At 37.5% G+C, this 26,012-nt stretch overlaps 1 protein-coding gene across 1 annotated transcript in view; it reads left to right on the top strand.

The window, feature by feature from the left end:
* SRFBP1 (serum response factor binding protein 1) overlaps positions 1 to 25,555 on the top strand; it is a 69,582-nt gene extending 44,027 nt beyond the window's left edge. Inside the window, exons 4-8 of the mRNA XM_039566611.1 lie at positions 152 to 223; positions 20,436 to 20,517; positions 21,392 to 22,133; positions 22,560 to 22,597; positions 23,337 to 25,555. Of these exons, the coding sequence (XP_039422545.1) occupies positions 152 to 223; positions 20,436 to 20,517; positions 21,392 to 22,133; positions 22,560 to 22,597; positions 23,337 to 23,527 (1,125 nt within the window). The 3' untranslated portion in view covers positions 23,528 to 25,555. The remainder of the gene's footprint in view (positions 1 to 151; positions 224 to 20,435; positions 20,518 to 21,391; positions 22,134 to 22,559; positions 22,598 to 23,336) is intronic.
* The last annotated feature ends 457 nt before the right edge of the window (positions 25,556 to 26,012 follow it).

The following is a 26,012-nucleotide window of genomic DNA, read 5'->3' as shown; positions in this document are numbered from 1 at the left end:
TGTTTACATACATCCAAAAGTCTCCATATAACAAACTGGTTTTCTTCCTTTAAAAAGAAAAGAATGGTTAGAATGTTTATGAGGAAGGTGAACCTTAGAAAGATTTCATGAAGTCTGATCATAAGAAGAATAAACTTATCTTTCATTACAGGACATAAAACCAGATGAAGTTACCAGACTTGCTCTTAGGACAGAAGTTAATTTTGAAACTGTCTGCAGAAAGGTAAGACTTGCTGGATCTTGTTGTCCTTCCCCTGCTTCTCTGAGTGAGAAAAGATGCGTATGTGAGTGCAAGTACATGGATTTCGCACAGTGTGTTCTGTTTGTTGTGTTGTGTCTTCATTATAGATCTTCCTTTTCTGAGGAAGTTTATCGACTCGGACATACCTACAGAAAAATGAGTATCTGTCTAGTACAAGTGACTTGTCATCATTGGTCTGGTGGGCTAGTCCCTAGTAACTGGAGCAGAATACCAGGAAGCATAGCAGTGATTTCTTAGTATTTATAAAGAGATTTGTTTTGTTTATATAGTATATACACATGATTCAATTAGTGTAAATAATCTAAGTAAGGTTTCAACAACAGTTGGAAAAAGACTCCCAATACTTTTAAATGTCGAGAGACTTTTCCACATGTAAACAAAGCACGACAAACGTTAGCTTGAAATAAAGGTGGAATTCTAACACCCCTGTGGCTCATTTGTTTCAGTGTAATGTTTCTCTTGAAGCCTGCTGATGGTGCAGTATCAAATATTAACTGTCTAACTAGTGATATCTGTAAGAGATTAAGTGAAGACATAGAAGTGGAGAGACGCTTGTTGCAATAAGCAGCTGAGGTGGAGAGCAGTACCATTCCAAATGATATGCTGCATTAGTGATGGCAGAAAGCAATTCTGAATTTAAAAATGTCAATACATGAAGTTTTATGGTTTTTTTTGCTTTATCCTAAATTCTTATGGGTGGCCCACTGAGGAAGGCTGAAACCTGAAATGTTTATAGTACATGGGGTAAGTTTTAATGTAGAATTGGATCATTTACTTGTGTAATGGCATCATTAATTTGTAATATAACTCTGCTGTTGCATATTGCAGTCATGTGTGATGTAGTTCAGTTATTAGCATAGTGTGCAGCAAGTTTTTCAATATTTCATGTCAGCAAAATCAAGTTAATAGGAAAATATCATAGGAATTTGGTATTTCTGGATCAGTGTTTGGGTAGAAGCATCTTAACTGTTTTTCCTTCTCTTAATGATAGAAGAGAGTAAGGAAAAGGTCACAGATAAACTGACATGAAGCTAAAAAGCATTCTTCTTCTAAATTTATTTGACCAGGATTTTCCAGTGTGAAGATGAGGTAGTCGGAAACTGGTTACTGTAATGTTAGAAATGGTGCAGACACGAAGATTTTGAATGTGCGAGCACATGTGGAGAGGGATTTAATTTTTGAAGAGTGATTATAAATTGAAACAGTGACGTTTAGTCACTTAACCATAGTAGACTCTTCTGCCAAGATTTCAAATGCACCATGCTGATTCTATGAAGTGTAGGAGCACCAAAATTAAATAATTGATGTTATTTTTTTACAGGAATTTATAGGTTCACAGTTGGAATTCTATTTACTAAGAGGGCAATTTTATTGATAAGAATGCTGAAGGAGTATAATTGATCTTCCTGGTTTATTTCACCACATTGTTTTTTATATATTCACAGTAACGACTGTGAATGTAATCTCATATTTACTTAAAGTCTTAAAATACGCTTTAATTTAGCTTTAGTTCTTGAAAATGTATAATGTGAGCATCTTCATGGAATTTTTGGGCGTTTTGATCTTTGTTGTTTCTATTACTTTTTGCTGCTGGTCCCATTTTTCAGAGGAATGGAATTCTGTTAATCTCACACTTTGTAGTGGATGGAATTTACATTTCAAATCAAGCTGATGGATGAATGCTGATGTTTTTTTAAACCCATAGAAGGTTTTAACCTCCTTACTGCAGAAGAAGAATATGTACAATTAATTATAACAGTATGCTGACAAGTGGTGGCTGTGCCATCATAACTTCATTGGTTGCTTTTGGTTGGCCATAGCATTTCCCCAACTAAAGAAGGCATCGGTTCTGTGGTTAAGCAGGAGTTAATTTTCCAGTATTTTATTTCTTATTTTCCCACAGTTAGTTATTAAACATACAATAAAAAATATATTTGATTTTCTATCCCTAGCAATATTCTGTAGTCTCATGAAATACAGACCACACTGTTTACCTTTTCATTAACTTGAGTTTCAAAATATTTGAAGGAAAACATCCTGTGGCTGTTTTCGTTTTCAGAATAGGTTTGTTTTCATTGACAAAAGGCAATCTGCTTTTAATTCACTGTGGAATGCTGAATATTAGTTTTGCATAGTGGTCATGTAGTCAAGATACTTGTTTAATTGCTTCTTCTCACTGAGATTTTATGTTTCATTATTGTTTCCCCAACATTTTTCAGAATAAGTGAAGCATACTTTTCTATTTAAAAAGAGTTTGCATATATTTCAGTTAAGTACAATAAAGTTGTGCTAAGTGGCAATTTACTGTGAGTTCCTATGATTTAGCTGTAAATATCTCTGTATTGATAATAAGCACATCAGATTTATGTAGTTGCAGGGGGAGTTGGCAAGAGTCACCAGCCCCGTGATGCAAGACTTTTCATAAAAGCATTACAAGAAGTAGCAGGTGAACAGTTCTTCGTGCACATCTGCTGAAATATTTTTAATCCATATGAATATTGCTGCACCTGCCACCATTGTTACCAACAGGTGATAAACTGTATTGTAAAACTTGTAGTAAATGTTACCATGCAACTTTGACCAGGCTTTATATTGTTGATTGTATTTACAGCTGTTGAAAAACAGAAGCTGTATTTTCTAGGTTTTCTTCAAGTCCTTGTGTACTTTCTATACCAAGCTGTGCATTGTCTGCCACAAATATATTTGACAGACATTAGTAAAAGTAGAAAAACATGTCATAGAGCTCATATTTTAAACTCATATTTTCAGCTGTGATGGCATTTTGAACTGTTGCACACAGCATATATTCCTAACTGTTACGGGAGGCTTGGTTCATCAGTGTTGTGCTCCACTGAACTGAAGTTATAAATTGGAACCTAATCCTAGTATAATGCTATTCATTACAAGCAGAAAACTGAACTGAGAACTGACAAAGTCTTAACTGTTATCTTCAACTTGTTGCTAACATAGCTTTAAGGTAATTCAGATAGGTGAAGATAGGCAGGATAGGTAAGTTAATATGTATTGATGTTTTCCCAGTATTAGAAAATTTTGTGTATAATCTGGTCTGTTTCCTCTGGAAAAGGGGATGTTGGTCCACCTGCAAACACCTTCATAAGCACAGTGAGTTTTGTTGCCTTTGCTAACAGATATTGACTAACGTATTGTAGCATCTCATTTAGCTTTTTTCCAGTAAGTCTTTGGTGTATAGCACATGAGAAAAAAGTGCATGTGTTTTAAACCCTTGAGAACAACAGAATTCCAGCATAATGGAACTCTGCTACAAGCAGCGATATGTCATCTTGCCTTAAGTCAAAATACTTCTAATTTTTTCTAACAAATAAAGTCTATGTGTTTCAAAATTCAGTGACTGTCTGATTTGGGGGAGCAGGGTTGAAACAGAAATTAACTATTGTATTTTACTTTGAGTGAAGAATAGAGTACCAATAGACATTATTATCAGAGATTGAATTGAGCACATGGTTCTGACTTGCAGAAATACCAACAAGCATTCACAGATGATAAATACTACCTATATTTTTTGCTTTCAGATGCAATTCTCACATAACCTTAGGAGCATAGTACTCCCTTCTTTTACACTGATCTTTAGTCTGGTCCTTGAGAACAGTGCTACCTTTTCCTGTTGAGTGTTGTATTTCCATCCATTGCTCAATCCTGTTGCGTTTGAATCATACAGATGCTTGTCTGCAAAGAGGATTCTGCACAGCAAATTTTGAGTATATTATGATCCTCAGAGTTTTTTGGGGCCATGCCACATCCCTCTGAAAAGCTTGCCACAGTTTCTAAGTGTGTTGAGAAATTTTTTGTAGGCCAGAAATGTAAGTCATTAGTAGCCCTTAGAAGCATTTCACTCCCTCCCCCCCCAGTTTAAGGTCTGGCAAGCTTATTTTTGATTGCTTCGTGTACAGGAACCAACTTTGTCTTGTTTGGAATTTAAAAGGAATTCAAAGACTTTAGAAATAGGATCTCAGGCGGCTCATGCACAGCCATAGGGGGACATGTCAGGATTTGACTGAGCAACTGGATACACAGTATGAGTTTCATCATTTAAAATCTAAGCTGCCTGATGAGGGCAACTCGGCTTAACATGATTTTGGAGGGTTTATGTTAGTGCTATGTTGCTTCTGGTTCAGATATTTTTAACAGATGCCCAAAGACTGATACATTATAGTTAGAAGTTCTGGGGTGAGTGAATTTAGTGTCTATGGGACTTTACCTATATGACTTAAATGAACTTGGGATAGGGGAACCAACCAAAATACTAACAGTAATATGAAAGGGTGATTTATCAAACAAGGCTTTGTCTGATGCACATGTGAGAAGACCCTGTTTCCCGGACTTCTTGAATTCACTGGATCTCTGCTGTGGGACTAAGGAAGTCGTTGTGCAAAAAGGACATGAGAAAAAGGTAGAAAGGTGTTTCTGCCCAGGACAGACAGGAAGGACGAAGTTACTGGGCTAAATATGTATTGCCTTTATTTCTTTCAAAAGCGTGTTTCAATCACATTATCAAAATAGCATTTCTCAGATTCATGTCCTTTTTAAATTATGCAGGTGATGGCCTTAGAGTCATCTATGAATTCTCAGCCTCTCATCAGTATGCAAGAAAGGAGCAAGGGTGGAGAAGTCACAATACTAGTTTTGGTTTTACTCTTCTTTTTAGATTTATATTGAAAATGTTTTTCACTCCAACAATATGTGAAAGGCAAATTATGAAAGGCTGCTAGCTTTCAGGCTTTAATTAACAGTGAGTAATTAATTGGAGCAGCAGTTTTCCCAGAGTAACTCACTAGATGGATACAAGGCAGTGTCTTGCTGAAGGAATACACAAGACATTGTTCTACTGAATACACTTATTTATTGGGGAAATTTTAAACTTAGTACTCCTAGTACTTTCAAACTGTGTGGTAGGAAAAGAAAGATGTAATTTCTGAATCAAGTAGAATTTTTGAGAAAGCACATCTGCATCTACAGAGGAACAGTCATATCTGTATTTCCTAATTTTGAGAAATATAAAGGTTTCTCTTTCATCTGACAATCCTAAATCTATGCTTGTGATCTTTGCATTCCTTTATTTTGAAAATGTTTTTCCTAGTGGAAAACACCTAAAAAAACCCCTCTGTATGCACTGTAGATTTAATCTGAGGAAATGCACTAAATCATAAAAAGGGCCCCTAAAAGGGGTCTTTTGCATTTTAATTGAAGACTTGCTGTTAGCTTCAAAGGCTTTGGATCAGACACAAAATAGTTGCTGTCTTTCGTTTGGGGTTTGGAGGATTTTTCCACAACCTCCTCCCTTCTCCTCCCCCCAGCCCTCCTGAAGAATTCGACTCACAACACAAACATACTAATTAGGATAGATGTTATTACTGATGTAAAACTTCTGTTTCTGTTATTAGTGCCTTTAATAGTAGATTATTATGTACATGGATTTTTAACATTGCTTATGGAAATATTTTGTTTGCAATACATAAACGATAAGGATAGGACTACTGTATGAATCAATTTTCTTTGTGATACTGATGTGATAGTCCATAAACTTTGTATAATATGCTTATCATTAATACTTCGCAATTTTGTGGTTTGATTTTGCCTGTGTAGGGGCAAATGGCTGGTGTTTTTGAGGAATCCAAGAAAAACTTCATTCTCCTTTTTATATGAATTCTGGTTGTTACACTCTGATGATTTAATTGCCTACCTGGATTTCATGAACAATCTCCATCTCACTCCCGTCCCCCTTCTCTATAAGTATTAATTATTGGTAACATTGTTATCTTACTTCCTTTTGCTCCAGAAGGAATGGATTGCCTTACTAGGTGCATGGATGTTTCTATTCTCCAACAACGTGTTTATGCTGAAAATAATATATTCAATTTATTTTGCCACATGTTAAAATGTTACCTTCCCTTCTTATTTCAGTATGAAACAATAGATACTCATTTGCATATTAGATGCTAGATAGACTTTTCTCTCTGTAAGAGGTGCATCTGTCACTATGTTATACTTTTTGGAAATGAGTTGCATTAATTTAATACTACAATTTCCTGCATCACAGACTAAAATAACTGTCTTGGTGCTGGGTATCAGTATTACAGAGCTGAATTTGTTTTGTCCTGAGTATTTTGACTCCATTTGAATGAAAGTTACACTAAATGTATGAAGCCACTGTTTCCTGAGAATTTTCCATGTCAAACACCAGATGTTAGTGTTAAACAGGAGTGTCTGTGGTCTTCCTAAGACTACTGATGAAGTGAAGAATTTTGCATTCATTGATATCACATTGCGTTCACTGAATATCACATTCAGGTGTAAATACTTTCTCTGTGTGACTGATTGTTTTCTTTTCCTGAAAGTTCCTTATCTTCCAAATTTGATTCCAAATTTCCAAGCTGTTTAGCATGCCTTTTATATACATCAGGCTATATTTTAGAACCTAGAATCCATTACTATGGCTGCAGCTAAAGTTTAATGTCTGTCTATCTGCTAGCCCAGCCAGTATCAGTCCCTCCCCAAGCTTCCAGTGGGAGAGTACAGGGTTGTAGTGGGTTCTGTCCATGTCACTCCCACTTTTGGTTATCCACTCCTTCCCTCCACCACAGTCTTCTTTCCTTACTGTCTCTGGAACAATTTGTAGATCTCTTCAGTTGCCCCTTCGTATTCAAACTAGGCTGACATACATTCTCCACTTTAGTGCCACTGTTTGAGAGCAAGGAGGTAGACTAGACCAAGGTTAGCATCATCTTCAACATCAGAGTAGCAATTGCAATGAGCTCAGTTTAACTGCAGCTTTGATTTTGTTAACTCTGGAAAGAGTCTTCTTTTAAGTTCGGTATCGAAATAAACTGCTAGTAACTTTGGCAGTACTTCACAGAGATACTGTTTATCTCTGACATAAAAGGACTGTCTCCTTTCAAATTTTAAATTGCTAGTCCAAGAATCTTTCTACCACTCATTTGCATTCCTGTGAGGCTGTATTTCTTCAATTTTGTTGCCTGGCTGAACTGTTTCAGTTTGCTAAAGTACAAGGGCTAGACAAGTATCAGACTCAGAAGTGGTATGATTGCCTTTGATTTGAATACACTCTTTCACTTATTTGATGTGCCAGACCAGAATGTGGGCAAGCATATTATTGTTAGTAAAGCTCAGAGGAAGTTGATTCACATTTTTGTGAGTGATATTTGGCTTGGATCCCCAGGTAATTCAAATACAATGAATATGCTTGTGAGGGTATAATGGTTGAAAAGCTGGGTGGGAAGAGCAGTACTTTTAGAGTCAGATATACCTGTGGTGGTGATGTTGTGATGCATGGTGCTGCACATGCACATGGTGGTACTCCTTCAGTCCCAGAAAGCTTTATGTCACACCACTCACAAAAGACAAGCAACTCACAACTTTCATTTCTATTTTAAATGAGTATTTGAGTGATGCGTGATCAGTATCTCACTGGATACGAGCTGTCATGGGAATAATAGAGGAAAATATTAGAAGTAGTCTTGTTTCTATGCTGTCCTTGAAGAAAATGCAAGAAAAGTGGCATAACAAGAGGTTCTCAAGGTATTGTGGTTGATTTGGCAACTTTTTGGTTTGGTTTTGTTGTTTTGTTGGGTTTTTTTAAATAAAGAAAGGCCAGGTTACTGATGTCCACAATCTCCTTCTCCAGAATATTTTCCAGACTCTCATACAATGCCTATGAGGCAGAATATCAATGCCTGGATGTGTATATGGTATAAAAATGAGACACGTAGGTATTTGTAGTACATTTGGGGCCAGGAAAAGCTGGAAATGAAGGATGACCTGCAGCATAATCAAATTTGCACTGGGCTCTCAGGACTGAAAATTCTGAAGGACATAAAGGAATATTTAAAAGCATAGGGAAGGTTATATGTGTGGAGGAACATCAGATTAACATTGACATGACATACAGGGAGCATGGGGCTACTTTTCAGGATGTCTCTCATAGCCCAAGGATAGAACAGCTTGATCCAATAAGTAATGAAGGTAAATCAGACTGTCTACAGTGACGATTGACACCTCCAATACTAAGCCACGGGGAAAGAGTGTAACTTATGAATGCTTCCATATTAACCCTTGCACCAAAAACAATAATGGAGGGACACTAGAATTCCTGACATGTGTCATCATCACAGATAATACAGATACCCTCCTTCCACCAGGTCTTCAAGATACTTAATGCAATTTACCATCTTTACAGGGATAATGGTGTGGGATGTACATGCATGAGAGTGGTACTTTTCTGTGAAGCACTGTAGTTTAACAGCTCAAAGGAATTACTGGAAAAGAAAAGCTCTCTGAAGTGTTTTGAGTGGAAGTTCCAACTGTCACAAAACTTGGATAGCAATAATGTACTACAGGCCCCATTGAGAATGGTAATGGTGAACAGAAAATGTTCAATGAGACTAGAGAAGCTACACATTTAGGACAGATAATAGGAGTCAGTGTTTTCAGTTATTCTTAATTCTTTTGGATACTAAAGACAGAATCGTTATATTTTATGTATACATAGGGAAAGTAATCCATTTGTAAAGTTGATCCACATGAAGGGGTAGGGAGATGGATGTGCTCAACCAAATGACAAAGCAAAATGTTTCCTCTGTCTTGTCATCTGTCTGTAAATCCTCTGAGAATTGATACTCATTGAGCAATTTCAACCAAGGTTCCCATAGCTGGTTTTAAGAGCATTAACTTCCAGTAGGAAGGCTTTTGTGTGTGTATGTATGTGAGAAATAAAGATCAGTGTACCCTGGAGGGAAAAATGGTCATAGTTTATTACCTCTTGATCTTGTTTTGAGAAGCACAATATAGTTGGCACTCTATGATAGTGCCCTCCTATCTAGGAGAAAAGTGCAGGGAGAGAGAACATAAGGTAGAATTTACATTAATTTAAACATTCTTCTGGTTGCTTGCTTAGAGAACTTTAAATGTTAAGATGTCTTTAATGTTACATAAACAAATGTGATTACTTATGTTAAAGACTAACAGTTCCTTGTGCATTATTAACTGGAAAAGCTCTTTCTGTGTATTTGCTTTGTAGTGTGACTCAGAATTGCATTGCAAAATCAGAAAAAAAATCTGACATTCCTGATATTTCTAAAAATGAAAAACAGCTGCTGCTGTCTTATTCTCCTTTTATTTTTACAAATGAAACTCGATCAGTTTTTCATTATATATCGTGTAAAAATAAAGTACAATATCATTCTGATTTCTTCCCATCTCTCCTGTCCAGGTAAGTTTTTAAAGTGCCCAACTCAATAATAAGAAATGGATATTTATAAAAATGGAAAAAAAAAAAAAAAGTTACAGGATTAAGTGGGCTCTTTCAGCTCATTATGAAGCCCATCAGTCTGTTGTTAAGACTGGAAAACTAGAAGAAAAGTGCTAGAGCTACCATTGCTTGAACTTTGAAGAACTTAACTGTAAAACGAGAGAAATTAGACATTCCTGAATTATTGGAATTCTGTTTGAAAAAAACTCTCATCTATTGGGACACCAGAGAATATAGCTGCTACAACCATCCACATAAAAAGGTTATAGCTTGGTAAAATGACAGCATAAGTTTGCAGCACATTGCATCTCTCTGGCAGTATTGGTAGGTAAGACAAAGTATGGGAAACTGGAGATAACTGATGACTTAGTGGAAATAGAACAACATCAAATTTCAAGTGGTGATGATCTAGTTTTTCTTGGGTTTGGAAGTCAAATAACTGCCAGATGATTGGAGTGGTTCAGTGGTTACACGTTAGGAAAACTCTGCATGCCGGAGTTAAGTAATAATAATGTAATACCCTAAAAGATGCCCGAGAGCCTCTAAGCATAAAGGTTCTATGTGCCATATAGTGAAATACATGGTATAAAATCTGAACACCCAGGATTTCCATCTCTTTTACATCCATTCTCTGCTGATGTGCTCTAGTAATACCAGGGCTTACATATATATCTGATGTGTGCTTATCATTAGAGTAGGTCTTGAATGCATTGAGTCAATAGACTTAATAACGGAAAATCTACATTTTGGTGCCAAAGAACTGGCATGTTTATCTCTGATGTTTTAATAGTTTTTCAGTGAACTGAATTTGTATTTCCATTGTCTTTTTCAGAAAAAGTCTGAAAGACATATATATATGTTAAAAAAAAAATCTGTTTTCAATCATGCACACAAATTGCAATGTGGTATGCCAAGAAATGCTGTCTTGTTTTGAGTAGTATATTATAACACAGCCTAACCCTCATTAGTGCGTGCAGTGCTTGTGAAGTCTTTTAAGTCATCTGTGCCTCCAAACCTCTGGCTCTCATATTTAGTTCCTTCAACAGTGTTTTGAACAGAAATACGTCTCTCCTGAGAGTTCTGTTTGAAGACATTAACCTGACAGTATTTTACTTATATATAGGTGTGTTCCTTGGTGATAATGCTTGTAAATGTAAAGGTCTGAGCAAGACATGGTTTGTCCACAGGGATAATTTTTTTTCCTTTATATCATAAGTTATCTGAAATATACCTGATTAAATTGGTGCTTGTTTTTCAAACGTTAGCTAGTTTTGAAGCATTACATCTGTTTTAAATTTGAGGAACTCAACTACGTCTACTTTCTCTGCTATAAACTTAAGTTAATATGTGCTTATACTTACCATGCAGTATCAGGCTGCATCTGACAAGTTATAGTTGGAGGTTTAAGCATCTGTTTTAAAGTGAAATATTTTAAGGATTTTTCAAGATTACATCCCTGGTAGTTGGGTACAGAGTTTTGTAGCATATTGACGTTATAGGGAGAATGGTGGATTTCTTTGGTTCATCCAAGACAGAATGTTTTAAACTTTTTGGCCTATTATAATAGTTTTAATAATACAGAGCTCATCCCTGTATCACACCAATTTAGTTGCTACCATGAGCTCCACTCAATCGTTGGACAAGCCCATGGTGCACAGCTGAATCATGGGAGTTCAGATGCATTCAGGTTAATGTGAAGTCAGAGAACTGTTTACTGCTTGTTTACAGCACTGCCTGAGTGTTGTTGGTCTCCTTTGTGTTTCTGCTCTCCTTTCTATAACAAATAGGTATAAATAATCAATTTTTAATTTTTTTCTAAGAAATGGTTCTTTGAGATTTCATTTTGGTATTACCCAGCTTAACTCTCTATTCAGAGTTACGAAACAGCTGCCTGTTTTAATTTTTCAGACCCTCATTCTGGTAGCCAGTTACTAGAAATGACTTCTCAACTTCACTTTTTTGTACAAGTCAATTGTGGTTTCAGATCCGATATATATAGTTGGTGTAAAACTAATTTGTATATGATGTTTCTTCCAGATTTCATTATCTTCTCTTAAGACTGCATGAATTTTGTGGCAAAGAACTTTCTCACAGCTGCTGCCTGTTATCCAAGGAGTATTTTGTTTCTATTCCCCCTGAAGTACATCTTTTGTTTCAGGGTTTCTATTTCATCTTATTTTGCTTTCCAGTTTAATTTCCCAATATGATTGTCTCTTGCGTTTTTCGGGTCAGAATGTTTGCTTGGTTTTCTTATGTGCAGTTTGAGTGGGTTTTTTAGTGCCATCTGTTTTACTATGCTGTCCCCCAGAATTGTTTATGCAGTTTGGCAAGATGCATATATTTTATAGCGATACTGTGTCTCAGCTGTTCAAATGTCAAAATACATGAAAGGCATATATTTTATAGAAAGCTAGATATTTAAAAAAAAGCAAAAAATATGTAGCCTTTATACTACTATATTTTATGTGTTTGATTTTATCTGCATGTATTATTTGCATTTGATTTTATACTGAATGTATTTTATCCTGGTCAGTTGTCCTGGATGTACAATTTAAATTATGGGGGGTTTTTTAATTGCTGATATTTCTAAATAATTTTTTTTAGACACTAACTTAGGAAGCACTCACTTCACAAGTGTTTTCCACTTGCAATTTGTCCACATTTGTCTACAGCATAAAGTAGTGTTCAACATGCCCTAGGTTTTCTTAAATGCCAGCAGTGGTTTCAGTGTTGATATGAATTAGACCATCACAACTGGGGGAGGAGTCGTCACAGTGCTCACTTTATGTCCTCTTTCATAACCTTAAGAAGTAGTTTGGGTTTTTTTTTAGTTTGTGCATTGTTTGTGTGGGATGCCAAATTGAGAGGATTATAGACACATAGCCTTACTAGCTTTGGAAAAACCGAAGGTGAGTTAGAAGCATTTTAATTTTCTCACAATCTTGCTGTTTCCACTTACACCTGGAGTTGACCCTGTTCTCCATAAGGAAATAATTAAGAATCCATGCCTACTTGAATCTTGACTTTTTTCTTCTGACGTTTCTTTATTGAAACAATCATAGCAATTGGGGTTTTTGCATGAAGAGAAGGAAGGAATTGTAGAATATTAAGTACATAATTTTTAGTTGGGCAGGTCTGGGGTTTATGCCAGGCTCTGCTGTAGATCACTCGGGTAGTTTGGGATGAAACACTCCATTTTTCTTTGACCATTTCCAATCTGAAAAATAAGCATTTACTTCACACTTCTTTGCTTGGCTAAATTAATTGTGACAAGTTAGCCCAAAGAAACTCTATTGACTCTTTTTACTCATTAAATATGGTCATCTAACACTTGCAGAGTACTAGGCTTTTTAAAGAGCTTGTAAACTTCTTAAAATGCTTGGATAGTACGTATTTTTTACCATGCATGTAGTAAAGAACAGCAAATAATCTATTTTTGTTTGAATCTATGACCTATTTTGGAACAGATAAAAGACAAGCCAAAAGACAAGACAAAGTTAATGTGGAATTGAACATGAATCTAAGTGAACAAATCTACTGGGAAAAGGATAGCTTTGGTCCAGACGTACAAATAAAATTAGAGCACTGTAAGTACCTATAGTATTTAGAAGAATCGTGTGCTCTTCCCTGATGCTGGATTCAAGGGTCTGTGGTAGGCAGTGGTGAGTTGAGTCAGTGCTGCTGCCAGCAACGCAAGCTCAGCTAGGCTTCTGCCTTCTACTTGGTGTAGTTCTACATATGAGCAAAAACATTGCCCATGTTGCCATGGGTGTTCAGTTTCATAATGTTCTTCATAATGTTTCTGTGTTGGGTTTGCATGGCAAGATTTTGGTAGATGGGTTGGCTGTCAGGGTAGCTTCTGTGAGAAGCTGCCAGAAGCTTCCCCTGTGCCAGATGGAGCCAATGTCTGCTGGCTCCAGGATGGACCCACCACTGGCCAAGCCCTTCAGCAATGGTAGCAGCACTTCTGGGATAACAGAGTTAAAAAGGAATGGGGTAGAATGCACAGGAGCAATTGCAGCCAGGGAAGAGAGGAGTGAGAATATGTGGGAGAAAGAGCCATGAAGAAGGAGCAGAGGAGGTGCTTCAGGCACTGGAGCTGAGGAGGGAACAGCAGAGACAATGTGTGGTGAACTGACCCACAGCCCCCCATTCCCTGGGGTGGAGGAGATAGAGAAAATGAGAAGTGAAGTTGAACCTGGGAAGAAAGGAGGGGTGGAGGGAAGGTGTTTCAAGATTTAGTTTTTAGTTCTCATTACCCTATTTTTTTTTGATTGGCAATAAATTATATTAATACTTTCCCAAGTTGAGTTTGTTTTGCCCATTGTGGTAATTGATTAGTGATCTCTCCCTGTCCTTATCTCAACCCATGAATCTTTCATTGTATTTTCTCTCCCTTGTTCTCCTGAGGAGGGGAGTGATAAAGCAGCTTCACTGGGTACCTGGTTGACCCACCACGGCTTTCAAGATGAATAAATATCCAAATACTTTCATGGCTGAATTACCATGATAAAAGAAAACAATGTAAATTAATATAAACTGTGGCAAGCATTGTAAAGAATAATAAACAAGTTTGCTTTGTATATCTTGATGTTTTGTAAGAAATTGTTCAGTTTTAATTCTGTAGTTCTATCACAGAACATGGTCTTGATGAGTTTTTGCAAGGGTTTTAGATCTGTTAAGACTTTTTTTTAGCTTCAAATGGAAATTTTTCATCAGCCTATTTTAAAAGTTGTATATGATCCAATTAAAAAAAATTTTGCTGAAGCTAGGACAATTTCCTGAGATCCATAAAGAATTTATTTCTGTAAGAACTTCTCACCTGTCATGCTATTTTATAACTGCTACTTCATAACAGCTGTACGATTATTTTGGTGTTATGTTGAAAATTGTTAAAGCTTGAGTGAAAACAAAGTAATAGTTTATTATAAAAATGACAGGTTTTGGCAGATGATGAGTAAATAATTTGTCCTCATTTGTCATCATTAATGTAAGACTCAGCAACCAACCCCTTGCTGTCAGGAGCTGAGAGACGGCAATGCTGCCATTAACAGTTGCATCCCATACCAAAGTCTTCACCATATCTGATGGCCACAAATCACATGCTGTGTGTCTTACAGACATAAAGCAAGAGAGAGAGCTAGCTGCATTTCACAGTCAGAAAGCAACTTCTCTCAAGTCTTGTTCCAAAGTAGTATGAGGTCATGGTGTGGACTTGGGTGGCAGCCATGATTTGGCACCTTCAACCACCCTGCGACTTCACATTAATCGCATCTGTTGTTATGAAGGACAGCTGTAACTAGTTAGAGTTTTGTAAAGAATGTGTGGATTAACAGGTTTTCTAGTTGTTTGTTTGGTTTTTGCTGTTTTTTAATAGAGAGCTCTTCTCCCAAGCTGCTGTGAAGGATATTGCAATGACATCTTGTTTTGGCTCTGAACTGGATGTTATTTTTTTAATGCTTACTCTGGTTAGTATTGTCTGTGCTTTTTTTTTTTTTTTTAATTGGGGTCTTGTTAACATTTGACATTAAATTGCACTTTTAGATAGTTTAGAAACTAGTATGACATTCTCCAAGGCTGGTTTCTGTGTCATGGTTTTTGACATGTACTGCATACTTGTCAGTGGGGCTTCTGACTCTCTCCATTTCAATGTCATTGTTTTAAATAACTGACTAATGACAGATGCAGCGCCACCAAGCATTACCAGTTTGGCAGCACTCTCACACAGGTGAAGCTCTAGTTGTTGTCCTTATAGTAGTATATGCTTCTACTTACAGTCTTATTTTCGATGAGATCTGTAATGAGGCAATTCCCTTTTGTGTAAAAGTCAACTGAAGAACAAAACTATGACCTCTTTCATTTTACTGATTATAACTACAGCAGAGCGGGTACAGACAAAAGTAGTCTTGGAACAGAAAGATTAATCAGCATAAAGTGATGGTCGAAAGTCTCCATTTCATGTTCTGGAATTAATCACAGGTTTCTGTCCTTTAATTCATCCTGAAGCTCTGCTGTCTCAGGCGTAGTACCAAGGCATACCATTCTGCTTCTGCAATCCCATCTGCCTCGAGACTATGAGACAGTTTCTCATTCTCCCGTTATTACCTGCATTGTATGAAGCAGGTTCTACCCACACAGGCTTCTACCTGATGTTTACATCACACTGCTCCTTCTTTTGATCCTGTGGTGCTAGGTTTCAGAGCCATTCCATACTTCTGACCCCTTTTTCAGCACATCTCAAAACTTTAATTGTGAATCTGCTTTTATCTTCACAACTTTTTAATGTCCATTCTCTCCACAGTCATTGCCACGTTTTGCCAGGTTTCTCTTATGTGGGGCTTATATGTGTGTTTGACAATAGATGTTTTTAATATTATTTACAGAAATAATGCATTATTTACCAAGATAGAATGTTAGAGGAGACTGACTTCAGATGGTTCTGTATGTAACTGTCATGGTTTAACCCCAGCCAACACCAAGTGCCATGCAGTTAGCTGCTCACTCACTCCTGCACCAGCAGGATCAGGGAGAGAATTGGAAGAATAAAAGCCAGAAAACTCACAGGCTGGGATAAAGACAGTTTAATAGGGAAAGCAAAAGCTGTGCACAATAGCAAAGCAAAACAAGGAATGAATTCAGTGCTTCCCACGGGCAGGCAGGTGTTCAGCCATCTCCAGGAGAGCAGAGCCCCATCAGACATGACAGTGAACTCAGAAGACAAACACCATCACTCCAAATGTCCCCCCCTTCCTCCTTCTTCCCCCCACTTTATGTACTGACCATGATGTCACATGGTCTGGAATATCCCTTTGGTCAGCTGGGGTCACCTGTCCCATCTGTGTCTCCTCCCAACCTCCCATGTACCCCGAACTCCCTCACCAGTGTGGAAGTACAAACAGCAGAAAAGGCCTTGGCTCTGTGTGAGCCCTGCTCCGCAAAACAAAACATCTCTGTGTTGTCAACCCTGTGTTCAGCACTAATCCAAAATACAGCCCTGTATTAGCCACTGTGAAGAAAATTATCCTACCTCAGCCTCAACTGGCACAGTAGCTTCAATCTTCTCACTGCAAAGTGTGACTATACACTGCTCTGTTGCTTTCTTCACTTTGCAGTGCCTCGTTCGCACACGGAAGGAGGAAGAACGTTCCTGTAGAAAGTACTAGCACATTCTTGCATAAAAATATTAGTGCAAAATAATACAAGAAGTAGCAGAAGTGTGTCAGAATAAAGGTGTACAATTCTAGTATCTAATTAAACATTCAAGGGACAGGAGTGGTGGGGGGAGGATGTTCTTGCTTGTGAAGACAGTTGACGTTTGTTAAGGTTTTTTTTCTGCATTGTCTATATTGCTACAATGTTTTATATACTGGAAAATACTTGACGAAAAATAAATTGAGCATGGCCTGTGACAACAAAAAACAAAACCAAAGCAAAACCAAAAAACCAATGAGACATTTTAGAGAATGTGAATATCATATTGTATGTTTGTTAACTGCTGGCTATCAGTGTGAGTAGTGTTTGTGAAGTATTTTGCTGAAAGGAAAAAAATGTGGTTATTCCATATGGATTTGTCTATATATGCTTAAAGCCTTTCTATAAATATTTGAATTAAAGGACACCAGATGTTGCACAGAAGCTGCTGCTGCTTTCTGAACTTCATGGTATATTCTTTCAAAACCACAGGAAGTAGCTGAGGGAAAAAGTGTATTAATTAAGTTCAGAAATAGATTTTCCAGCTATAGGAAAATCTCCAAAGAAAATAGCATATGATCTTCAGAAATGTGAGCATTCTGTCCCAAGAATCTGGTGGCAGCATGCAGCACTGTCTGGGGATCAAAATTCAGATTCCGAGTTCTCAGAGCTAGGCTAGCCTGGAAATAAGCCAGTCTGTGGCCCTTGGAAATGGACCCATCTTTTGACCTGTCCCTTCTGGTGAGTGTTCATAGTTCTGTAGACAGTCTTCAGAAAAAATATTTTTCCAGTTTTTCTTGACCTGAAAAAATAATGTTGTAGTAGCAGAGTCTTGAGGGAAGGGAAAGTACTAGAATTCTGAGATGCTCTGCGCTTCAAACATGAAATATGGCTGACCATAGAGTATATTTTATAAGCTCTAAAACTGTGGCAAAAGAATTACAGAATGGGATTTGTTTTGCACTGGTTGAGGAAGAAGATTTATCGTTGGCAAACCAATTAAATGCTTCTGCATTTAGATGTACTGACTCCAGTGTATTTGTAGTGCCTTCTTTTGCTCTATTTCCTTGAGACCAAAGCACTGAGAGTGAGTCTCCTGCACTAGCAGTTGGTGGAAGTGTCCCATCTATCTTTGTGCAATGAATATATAACTGTTTATAGTTACATGGTTCTGCTGTAAGAAAATGGACATGCAAACAAGTAACATTCAGTGTGGCGGTGCAGGTGGCTCCAGCCACTGTTTCTCCTGAGGAGAACTAAGACAACCACCTATGGTGGTCAGCAACCCAAGTTTGGCATGTAACTTCAGTCATGGTGAGAACCCATGATTCCTTTGTTTTGTCTTTTGCATGTTTTCCCCTGATTGGTTAATACTTTGTCTCCCAGTGTTATGTATGAAGTCAGGTATATTCATTTCCTGTCTTTAATATGTATTAGTTCTGGAAAGTTCCTTGTTCCTCGATGCCCCATTGGATCCTTTCCTGAGTCTCTCCTATGTGTTGTTCCCATTGGTTCCCTTCCTGTCAATCCCACCTGCTTGTCTCTATCCCATTGGCTGATATCCCTTTCCCCACCTATTCTGTACCCAGTATAAGATCCCTGGACCCTCCCACCAATTGGCCTCTTCGTCCCTGTCTTTTCGTGGGAATTAACCTGCGTGGAACACATACGGAGAGTCCCCTGTCTTTACTTCTTTGCCTTTGCCTGCGTGCCTGCTTAACAGACACAGGGAGATACAGCCCCTTCAGGGTGAGGAGCTCTACCCCTTTTTCATTGTGTGTTGGGCACTGAGTGCTGCCTTCCAGAGGGGTTTCAGCGTTGACCTCCGGGCTTCTTTGTGTTGGCACGCGAGGGGTAAAACCCCCTTCTGCCAGCTCCCAGTAGCTGAAAACCCCTCAATTCACCACTGAGCACTCTTAAGTGGATCACATCAGCTACTTGAAATGTGAATTGCTCATGTTTTGGGTAGCATGTGTGTCCTGGTGGTTTGACCCCAGCCAACAGCTAAGCACCCAGCAGCTGCTTACTCACCCCACCCCTGTGGGATGGGGAGAGCATCGCAAGAGCAGAAGTCAGAAAAACCTCTGTCTTGAGATAAAGACAGTTCAATGTGTGAATGAAAGCTGTATGTGAAAGGAAAGAAGAACAAGGAATTTATTCACTACTTCCCATTGGCAGGTAGACATTTAGCCACATCCCAGAGAGCAGGGCTTCACATAATGGTTACTTGGGAAGATATATGTCATAACCATAAACATCTCCCCATACCTTTTCCTTGCCTCAAGTTTTTATTGCTAAGCATGACTTGAAAATGACTTGATATTCTTTCGGTGCATGTGGATGAGCTGTACCCAGGGATGTTTCTTGCCTGTTGCAGGAGTAGAGCAAGAAACAGAGAAGGCCTTGATGCTGTGCAAGCACTGCTTAGCAGTAACTAAAACATTGGTGTGTTACCAACTCTAAAATGTTTTTAGTCACAAATCCAAAACACAGCACCATCTTGTCTGCTACAAAGCATGTTAACTCCATCGTAGGGTAGAGCCAGTACCACTTCTACTCATTCCCTGCGAGGTAACACCTGTGGCTTGGGCTCCATCTGCTGTGGTGATTGCTTAGGACAGGAGAGGCAGCATGCTCTGTTGAGTTGATGGCCCCAAAATCAGCTCAGGTTGGGTCACAGGGCACTTGCCTGGTTCTTTACGAATATCATCGTCTGTTGGTGTTCTGGTGGCTTCTGCTGTGATACTTCCTGTAGCACAAAGCTCAAATCACAGAAACAATTTGAACATTTATGCATTGCAGCATCACTAGGAGGAAGAGAGAAAGGTATGTCTTTTCCACTCTCCCAGAGAATTCAGCTCCAGGCTTTAAGAAATCTTCTTGCTAAATTTGTATTTTACAAATGTGTTAGACCTACTTTTCCTCCTTTCAAAGAAGAAGAAAAGAAACAAACAAAAAATCACACAGAAAAAAACAAAACAGAAGACAGAGCTGTCTTTGGAAAAGTCTTAGATACTTTTCATTTTGTTGTTCAAGCAGAGCGATGACAAGAATCTTTTTTTTTTTTTTTTTGTCAAATTGAAGCAAGAAGATCATATTTCTTCTTTGAATCAGTTTGCAGAGTTCCAGTATTCTATCACTTCACATCACATTCAGGCTTGTCTTTGTGGTCAAGTCAGACCTTGCCTTTCAGTCACATTTTACATATATTCCTTCAATATCTGCTGTGTAATTATGCCAACTTCTGTGGCATCAATACGGTACTTCTAGCAGGCTGTTGCTTTCCTTCAAGCAGAATGCCTTCTACCAGTATGATGATCTTTATTTGGTGGGTTCATGAATTTTCTTTGCTCTTGTATGAAATAGTAAATATAAAATCAGTGAACGATGTGTCTGGTACGCTTTAAAAAAAAACATAAGTCACGTTATCCCTGTTCGGTACCTGAGAAATAGCACATGTATGTCTGCTACGTTTCTGTCAGTGTTTAGGCAGCCAGATTTTTCTGCATTTAGAATGACGGTAATGCACGAAAAATAAAATACTGTTAGTGTCATAAGCTTTCCTCTTGTTCAGTTCATGGTGAGAATCACATTAGTACGCATTGTAGCGTAACTGACACAGACCTGTGTAAGTTGACTGTTCTGTTGACCTCAAGCCTTTGAATTTTTCCTTTGCAGCCAAATTGTACTGCAGCTGAGCGAGCCATGGCAAGACTTGCAACACACCCCACCTTGAAGCCCAGATTTCTTGAACTTAAAGGTATGAAACAATTTATTGAATTGTTTATTACATCTGTAGCTTACCGGTGTGTTACCTTGTTCATGTATATTTCTGGTGTGAACAAAAGTAAAAGACTCACAAAACTAAAAGCTCTTGTAAAAAGCCTAACTAGCTGCAGTGAACCAAGCCACAAACTTGAAACCATTTATATTGGTTGAAATGGGCTTGTATGTGACAGTATACAGTATGACATTTATTTAATACAGGGTGTTGAACAAACAGAGCATATAATGGAAATTCTGAAAATCTGATAGATGCAATGGAGTATTTCTAAATTAAGTAGGAACATAAATAGATCATTACAGCTGGGTTGTAAAAGGTTTTACAAATTACTTTCTTAATCTTCCCTGAAAACTGTCCCAAGAATCCTTAGGGTATCTTTCCTGATTATTTAGGTTTTCTCTTTTTCTCTTGAAACTGGAATTTTCCACCTAAAATTGATGTTTAAAAGGGTCAAGTCCTAGCAGTAATGTCACAAAGTTACTTTCTTAATAACAGGGCTATCAAATACCCATTTAATTATATATGAGCAATTTAATATTAGTTTGCAATTTTACACACAAAGTGAACATGATTATCAGCTGCAGATTATTTTTGGAAAGCAAAGTTCACACTTCAACCCAAATCTCATAGCATATTTAATAGATAATATTTTCAAGGTTTTTCCTTCACTTTTGTTGATACTGTATTCTAAGGTATTTCTTGCCTCATGTGTTCAGGGAATAATTGATAAGGACATCCAAAGTAAGCTCAATACAACACATACAAGTTGTAAAAATGTTTTATTATATAAAAATAACTTGCATAAATTCATGTGTAGCTGAAACAAAATGTTTTTCTGCCCTTTGTACAGCTGCTGTTAAAGCTTTTAAGGATGCAAGAAAGAACCCAGACAAAGCCACTCCTATGAAAAAGGATAAGTCAGAAGAACAGCCTAAATCAGCGCAACATTCCAAGAGCAGCTTGGATGACCAAGCTCCTAAGCTACCTCAAAAACAGCAAGGATGTGAACACAAAACAAAGCCAGCCATGAAAATAGAAACTGACAAGGTGGTTGAAGAACTCTGTGAGAGTGAATCTGAGCAGAAAACTGTGGAAATGGAGGGAGCATATAGTCCAGAAGAATCTTCATTTCAGGCAGTAGAAATGCAAGCAGTCACTCAAAATAAAACAGGAAAGAAACTTGACTATCAAAAAAGGAAAGAAAATCTGAGTATGAACAAATTAAATGCAATAAAAGAAATAATTGATGATAGTGACCAAGAGCATCCCAGTAAAAAGGAGTACTTTGATGATAGTACTGAAGAGAGGTTTTATAATGAGTCATCAGATTCTGACAGTGACAGCAGTGATGACTTCTTCATTGGCAAAGTAAAAAAAAAGAAAAAAGTAGCAGCAGTTAATAATTTTTCTTCAACAAAAGAGAAGGATAGGCTTCAGAAAAACACAGTGAAGACAGAAAAGAGCACAGTGCCTGGGATAGCACAAGATTTGATCATGGAAGAGAGAAAGCCACTTGCAAAAGCAAGCAAGCTGGAATCAGTGTTCTGCAGTTCGTTGTCTACCACCAACCAGAACTTTCAGAACAGAAGAAGGTAAACCTTTTCCCTGTGTTATGTTCTCCATTCCTTCCCTCCTTCGCAGTAATGGAAATGATTGTGATTTTTAGTAGCCCTTATTAAACAAAGAGAATTTCAGCCCATTAAACCTTAGAACATTTTCACAGAAACTACTCACCAGTCTTCTTAAGCTTCCTTGACAGTGCATATTTTTTATATTCACAGTAGTGCTGATGGATGCATAGCATTCCTAACTAGATCTACACCCAAATTCAATCACTTCTGAATACTTGTCTTTCTACTTCTTTATTAACATGGGTGCAGCAATATTGACAAGGCTTGCATGTTATGTTTGAAAAGTTACAGCCTGAGTGTTTTGGTGATGATGATTCTTTATTCACAGGTGTTTGTAATCTTACAAGTTCCTTAAAAAAATCTTAATTTATCTTTTTTTGTTTTTAGAAATGCTAAAGACCAGCCTCTCAAAAATGAAAGAACAGGTATGTATTACTTAACCTGGTAAAATTATGAGAGAAAAAAACATTTTGAAATTCTGTTGTTTCTGCAGTCTATTCATGATGGGCTGTACTTTGTTTCTTTTCAATTATGTGGCACATATTTTAACATTTGTTGTTAAAGTGGTCAAACCACTGAGCTCTCATTTTAGTCTGTGGATATTGTCTGCTATTTTATATTTTTTCATATTAGAAGTACTTGACATAAAGTTTACACAGGAAAGTGCTTTTCTGTCTGTCAAGCGGTTAGTGTTACTTGTACACAGGTAAAGGTTATATTTATATATATATAGTTATATGTAACTATTACCTTGTCTCATAAGTAATTTCTTCAATAGCTCCTGAATATGGAATATTATATTCCATTTGTAGTCTGTGGTACCATTTTGGAATTAATTGGATGGAGGATATAATTTCAATCATATTGAGCTGTATTGTGTAACGCTCATTAGCTTATTGTGACGCAAAATGTTTAGACTGTGCTTAATATTTGTCTACACAAATTTTGAGTGTAGTCAGTATTAATAAATCTTAAGTATCTGCAGTCTACCAAGTGGCAATTTACTGGGCTGCAAGATGAAGAAATCTTGCTGTGAATATTCAAATGACTGTGTTCCCCATAGCTCATTATGAAATTTTTGAAAAGATCTGGAATCCCAAGGTAGTTTGCATACTTTTATGAAGATTCATGATTTAGTTAATGTTTTGTTTTGTACTTGCACAGGTTTTCTTAAAAATGAAACAAAGCTCAAGAAGAAACCATTTGCAAAAACTTCAGGGGGTATTAAATGCAACAATAAGAAAGCATGTTTGGAGCAGCCTCTTCATCCTTCATGGGAAGCAAGCAGGAGACGCAGAGAGCAAATGTCTCAAATTACAGTATTCCAGGGGAAAAAGATTAAATTTGATGACTAGACTATATGTAAATGGAGATTCAAAAATTTTTTTCCAACTGCTGTTTGAACATTTTTGTTATTCTGTCCATATCCTTTGCATCCTACAGAATTGCAACTGCTATTATTTGCCATCTTAGAACAGTCAAGATTGCTTCATTCATTCTGTGTGCTGTCTGTTGATTAATGTGATAGCCATATAGTGTTTGTTCATAAATCCCATTATGTAGTGCCCCCATTCATGAAATACACCCTAACATGAAGGAAGGGTTTTTAGGAACATAATCTGTGCCCTGTCAGAATGGTACAGATTCTTTCGAGGGGGGTTTGGAAGGACTTTTTTGTATGTGAAAGAGGGTACTTTATATGAGAATGTGGTTGTCAAAAGAAAGGTTCTATATTGTCAAATACATCTCAACTGAGACAAAGTAAATGATTCTTGAACTTGAAGAGACTTCACAAATTCATCACTGTATCAGGTAGCTGGAAGAGCCAGTCAGTTGTAAGCATAATATGAAAATTTCTGGAGAGAATAAAATACTGTGCTTTTAAATTGTGATCTCTGTCCTCTGATTATGCTGCCAATTTGAAGAACTGAAAGGGTCTGTTTCATACTTTATTCTGGTAGGTACATCTGGATTCATCAACATGTGTGTCCAACTCTTTCTGAAAGAATGTGAAAACCTGAAAAAACTTTGTACACTAAGAAACATTTGACTTTTAAGTGCCAGTCTGACATAGGGAGTTTATTTGGTTGGGATATGACAAAAAAATTCTACTATTTCTTCAGGTGCTTTTCCAACTACCTAATTGAAAGAAATTCTGAACATGTAATTAATCTTTAATAGTGTTGTTTATTTAAATATAGTTATCTTTCATAATCAAATTAATTCATAAACTTAGTAAATTACTGCACTGTACTATTCATGTAACATTTTGAGATGCCTAGGGAAAGTCCTGCATCAGACTAAAGGCCCATCTAGCCTAGCATCTTTGAAAGTAGTCAAAAAGGGGTGGTTTAAGGGTAGAGGGAGCACACAGGGATACACCGTGCAACATCCATCTCTTCAAGCTTCCAGTTTTACAGCTCAACGACATCATGTGATATTGCAGCTTATGGTGTTTAATAATCCTCTATGGATTTCCTTTCTTCAGATTTGTCTGCTCTTAAATCCATGCAAACCTGTAGAATATGTCATCCCTTAAGGGTAGATGGCCTTCCTACACATTTCAGTCTTATAAAACCCAGTCTTGTTGTGTGTCTCAGCCAAAGCCAGCAGCCTCCTGGGCTGCATTAGAAAACGTTGCCAGCAGTATGAGGGAGGTGATCCTTGCCCTGGACTAAGCACAGATAAAGCTACATCTGAAGTGCTGGAACCGATACTGGGCTCCCCAGCACAAGGTGCCGAGAAAGATTGTGGAGTCTCCATCCTTGGAGACATTTAGAATTTGACTGAGTCATTCCTGGGTAGCTGTTTAAAGGTGGCCCTGCTTGGTCAGCAGGTTGGAACTGAATCGTGTTTAGAGGTCTCTTGCTATCACATCTACTCCTGACCGCAGAGGAGTTGCTGTAAATGTCTAAAATACGTAGTCATTGTGGAATACCTCTGTGTATTCTGCTTGGGATGGCATTAGAGTCAAATGGCAGGAACAACTTCAATTTTTTTAATGTAATGTTACTCTGTTGCTGGTATGGCCGATTCTGTCTCCCTCTCCTGCACAGAGGGAGGGGGCAATTCCTGCCCATTGTCCGTCCCATCCTGTGTGAAGTTCTTGAAGACTAAACCTTCAAGTTGGTCCATTCTGTATTAATATCTAGGCATGGTTTGCCCCACATGGTTAGGCTTGCTTTTCTAAATACTGAACAAATGTCAGTATGTGTAATGCTATCTTAAATGGCATTGTCTCCCAGAGGAATGAGAAATTCAAGCAACCTTCCATTTCCAAGTGGGTTTTGTTGCTGTTATTTTCACTGTACCATATGGATTTTAAGGCCAAAAGTATTTAGGTACTTAAGGCCAAAAGCTTCAAAATAAAGCACAAAAACATGTTTACTGTGGTTTTGTAGGATTATATTTCACAGAAAAAGCCATGCGTTTACCTGCTTTCTACAAACTTCAGAATTTCCAGATGCAAATGTTAATCCATAAAGCTTTAACTAAAATAAGTAAATAAATCCTAGATGAATGCCACACTAAACAACAGTTTGGTATGTGACTTCTCTGGTTCCAATATAAGGCAAGAGAAGTTTCTTTTGGTAGATGTCATCAGCTGTAACAGTTTTTCATGGACAGCTTACCTTTCTTTTAGCAGATGAGTACCCAGTGTAAAGATCAAAACCTTAAAGATTGCAAATAGTTTGAAAAAAGTTCAAGACTCTAAAGAGCCAGTGTTCTAAAGTGCTTTTTTGCATGTGCTTAAAAATTCTAGGAGCATTGGTTTATCTTGGCATTTGAGCAAGTTTCTTACTGCATTATTACAGCTGTAATTTGTGGCCACAGAATTCT

The sequence above is a fragment of the Corvus cornix genome, chromosome Z (genome assembly GCF_000738735.6).
Source record: "Corvus cornix cornix isolate S_Up_H32 chromosome Z, ASM73873v5, whole genome shotgun sequence".
In the NCBI taxonomy this organism is placed as follows: Eukaryota; Metazoa; Chordata; class Aves; order Passeriformes; family Corvidae; genus Corvus; species Corvus cornix.
Note: the sequence above shows the minus strand (reverse complement) of the source record. Positions and strands in the feature narration are given on the sequence as shown.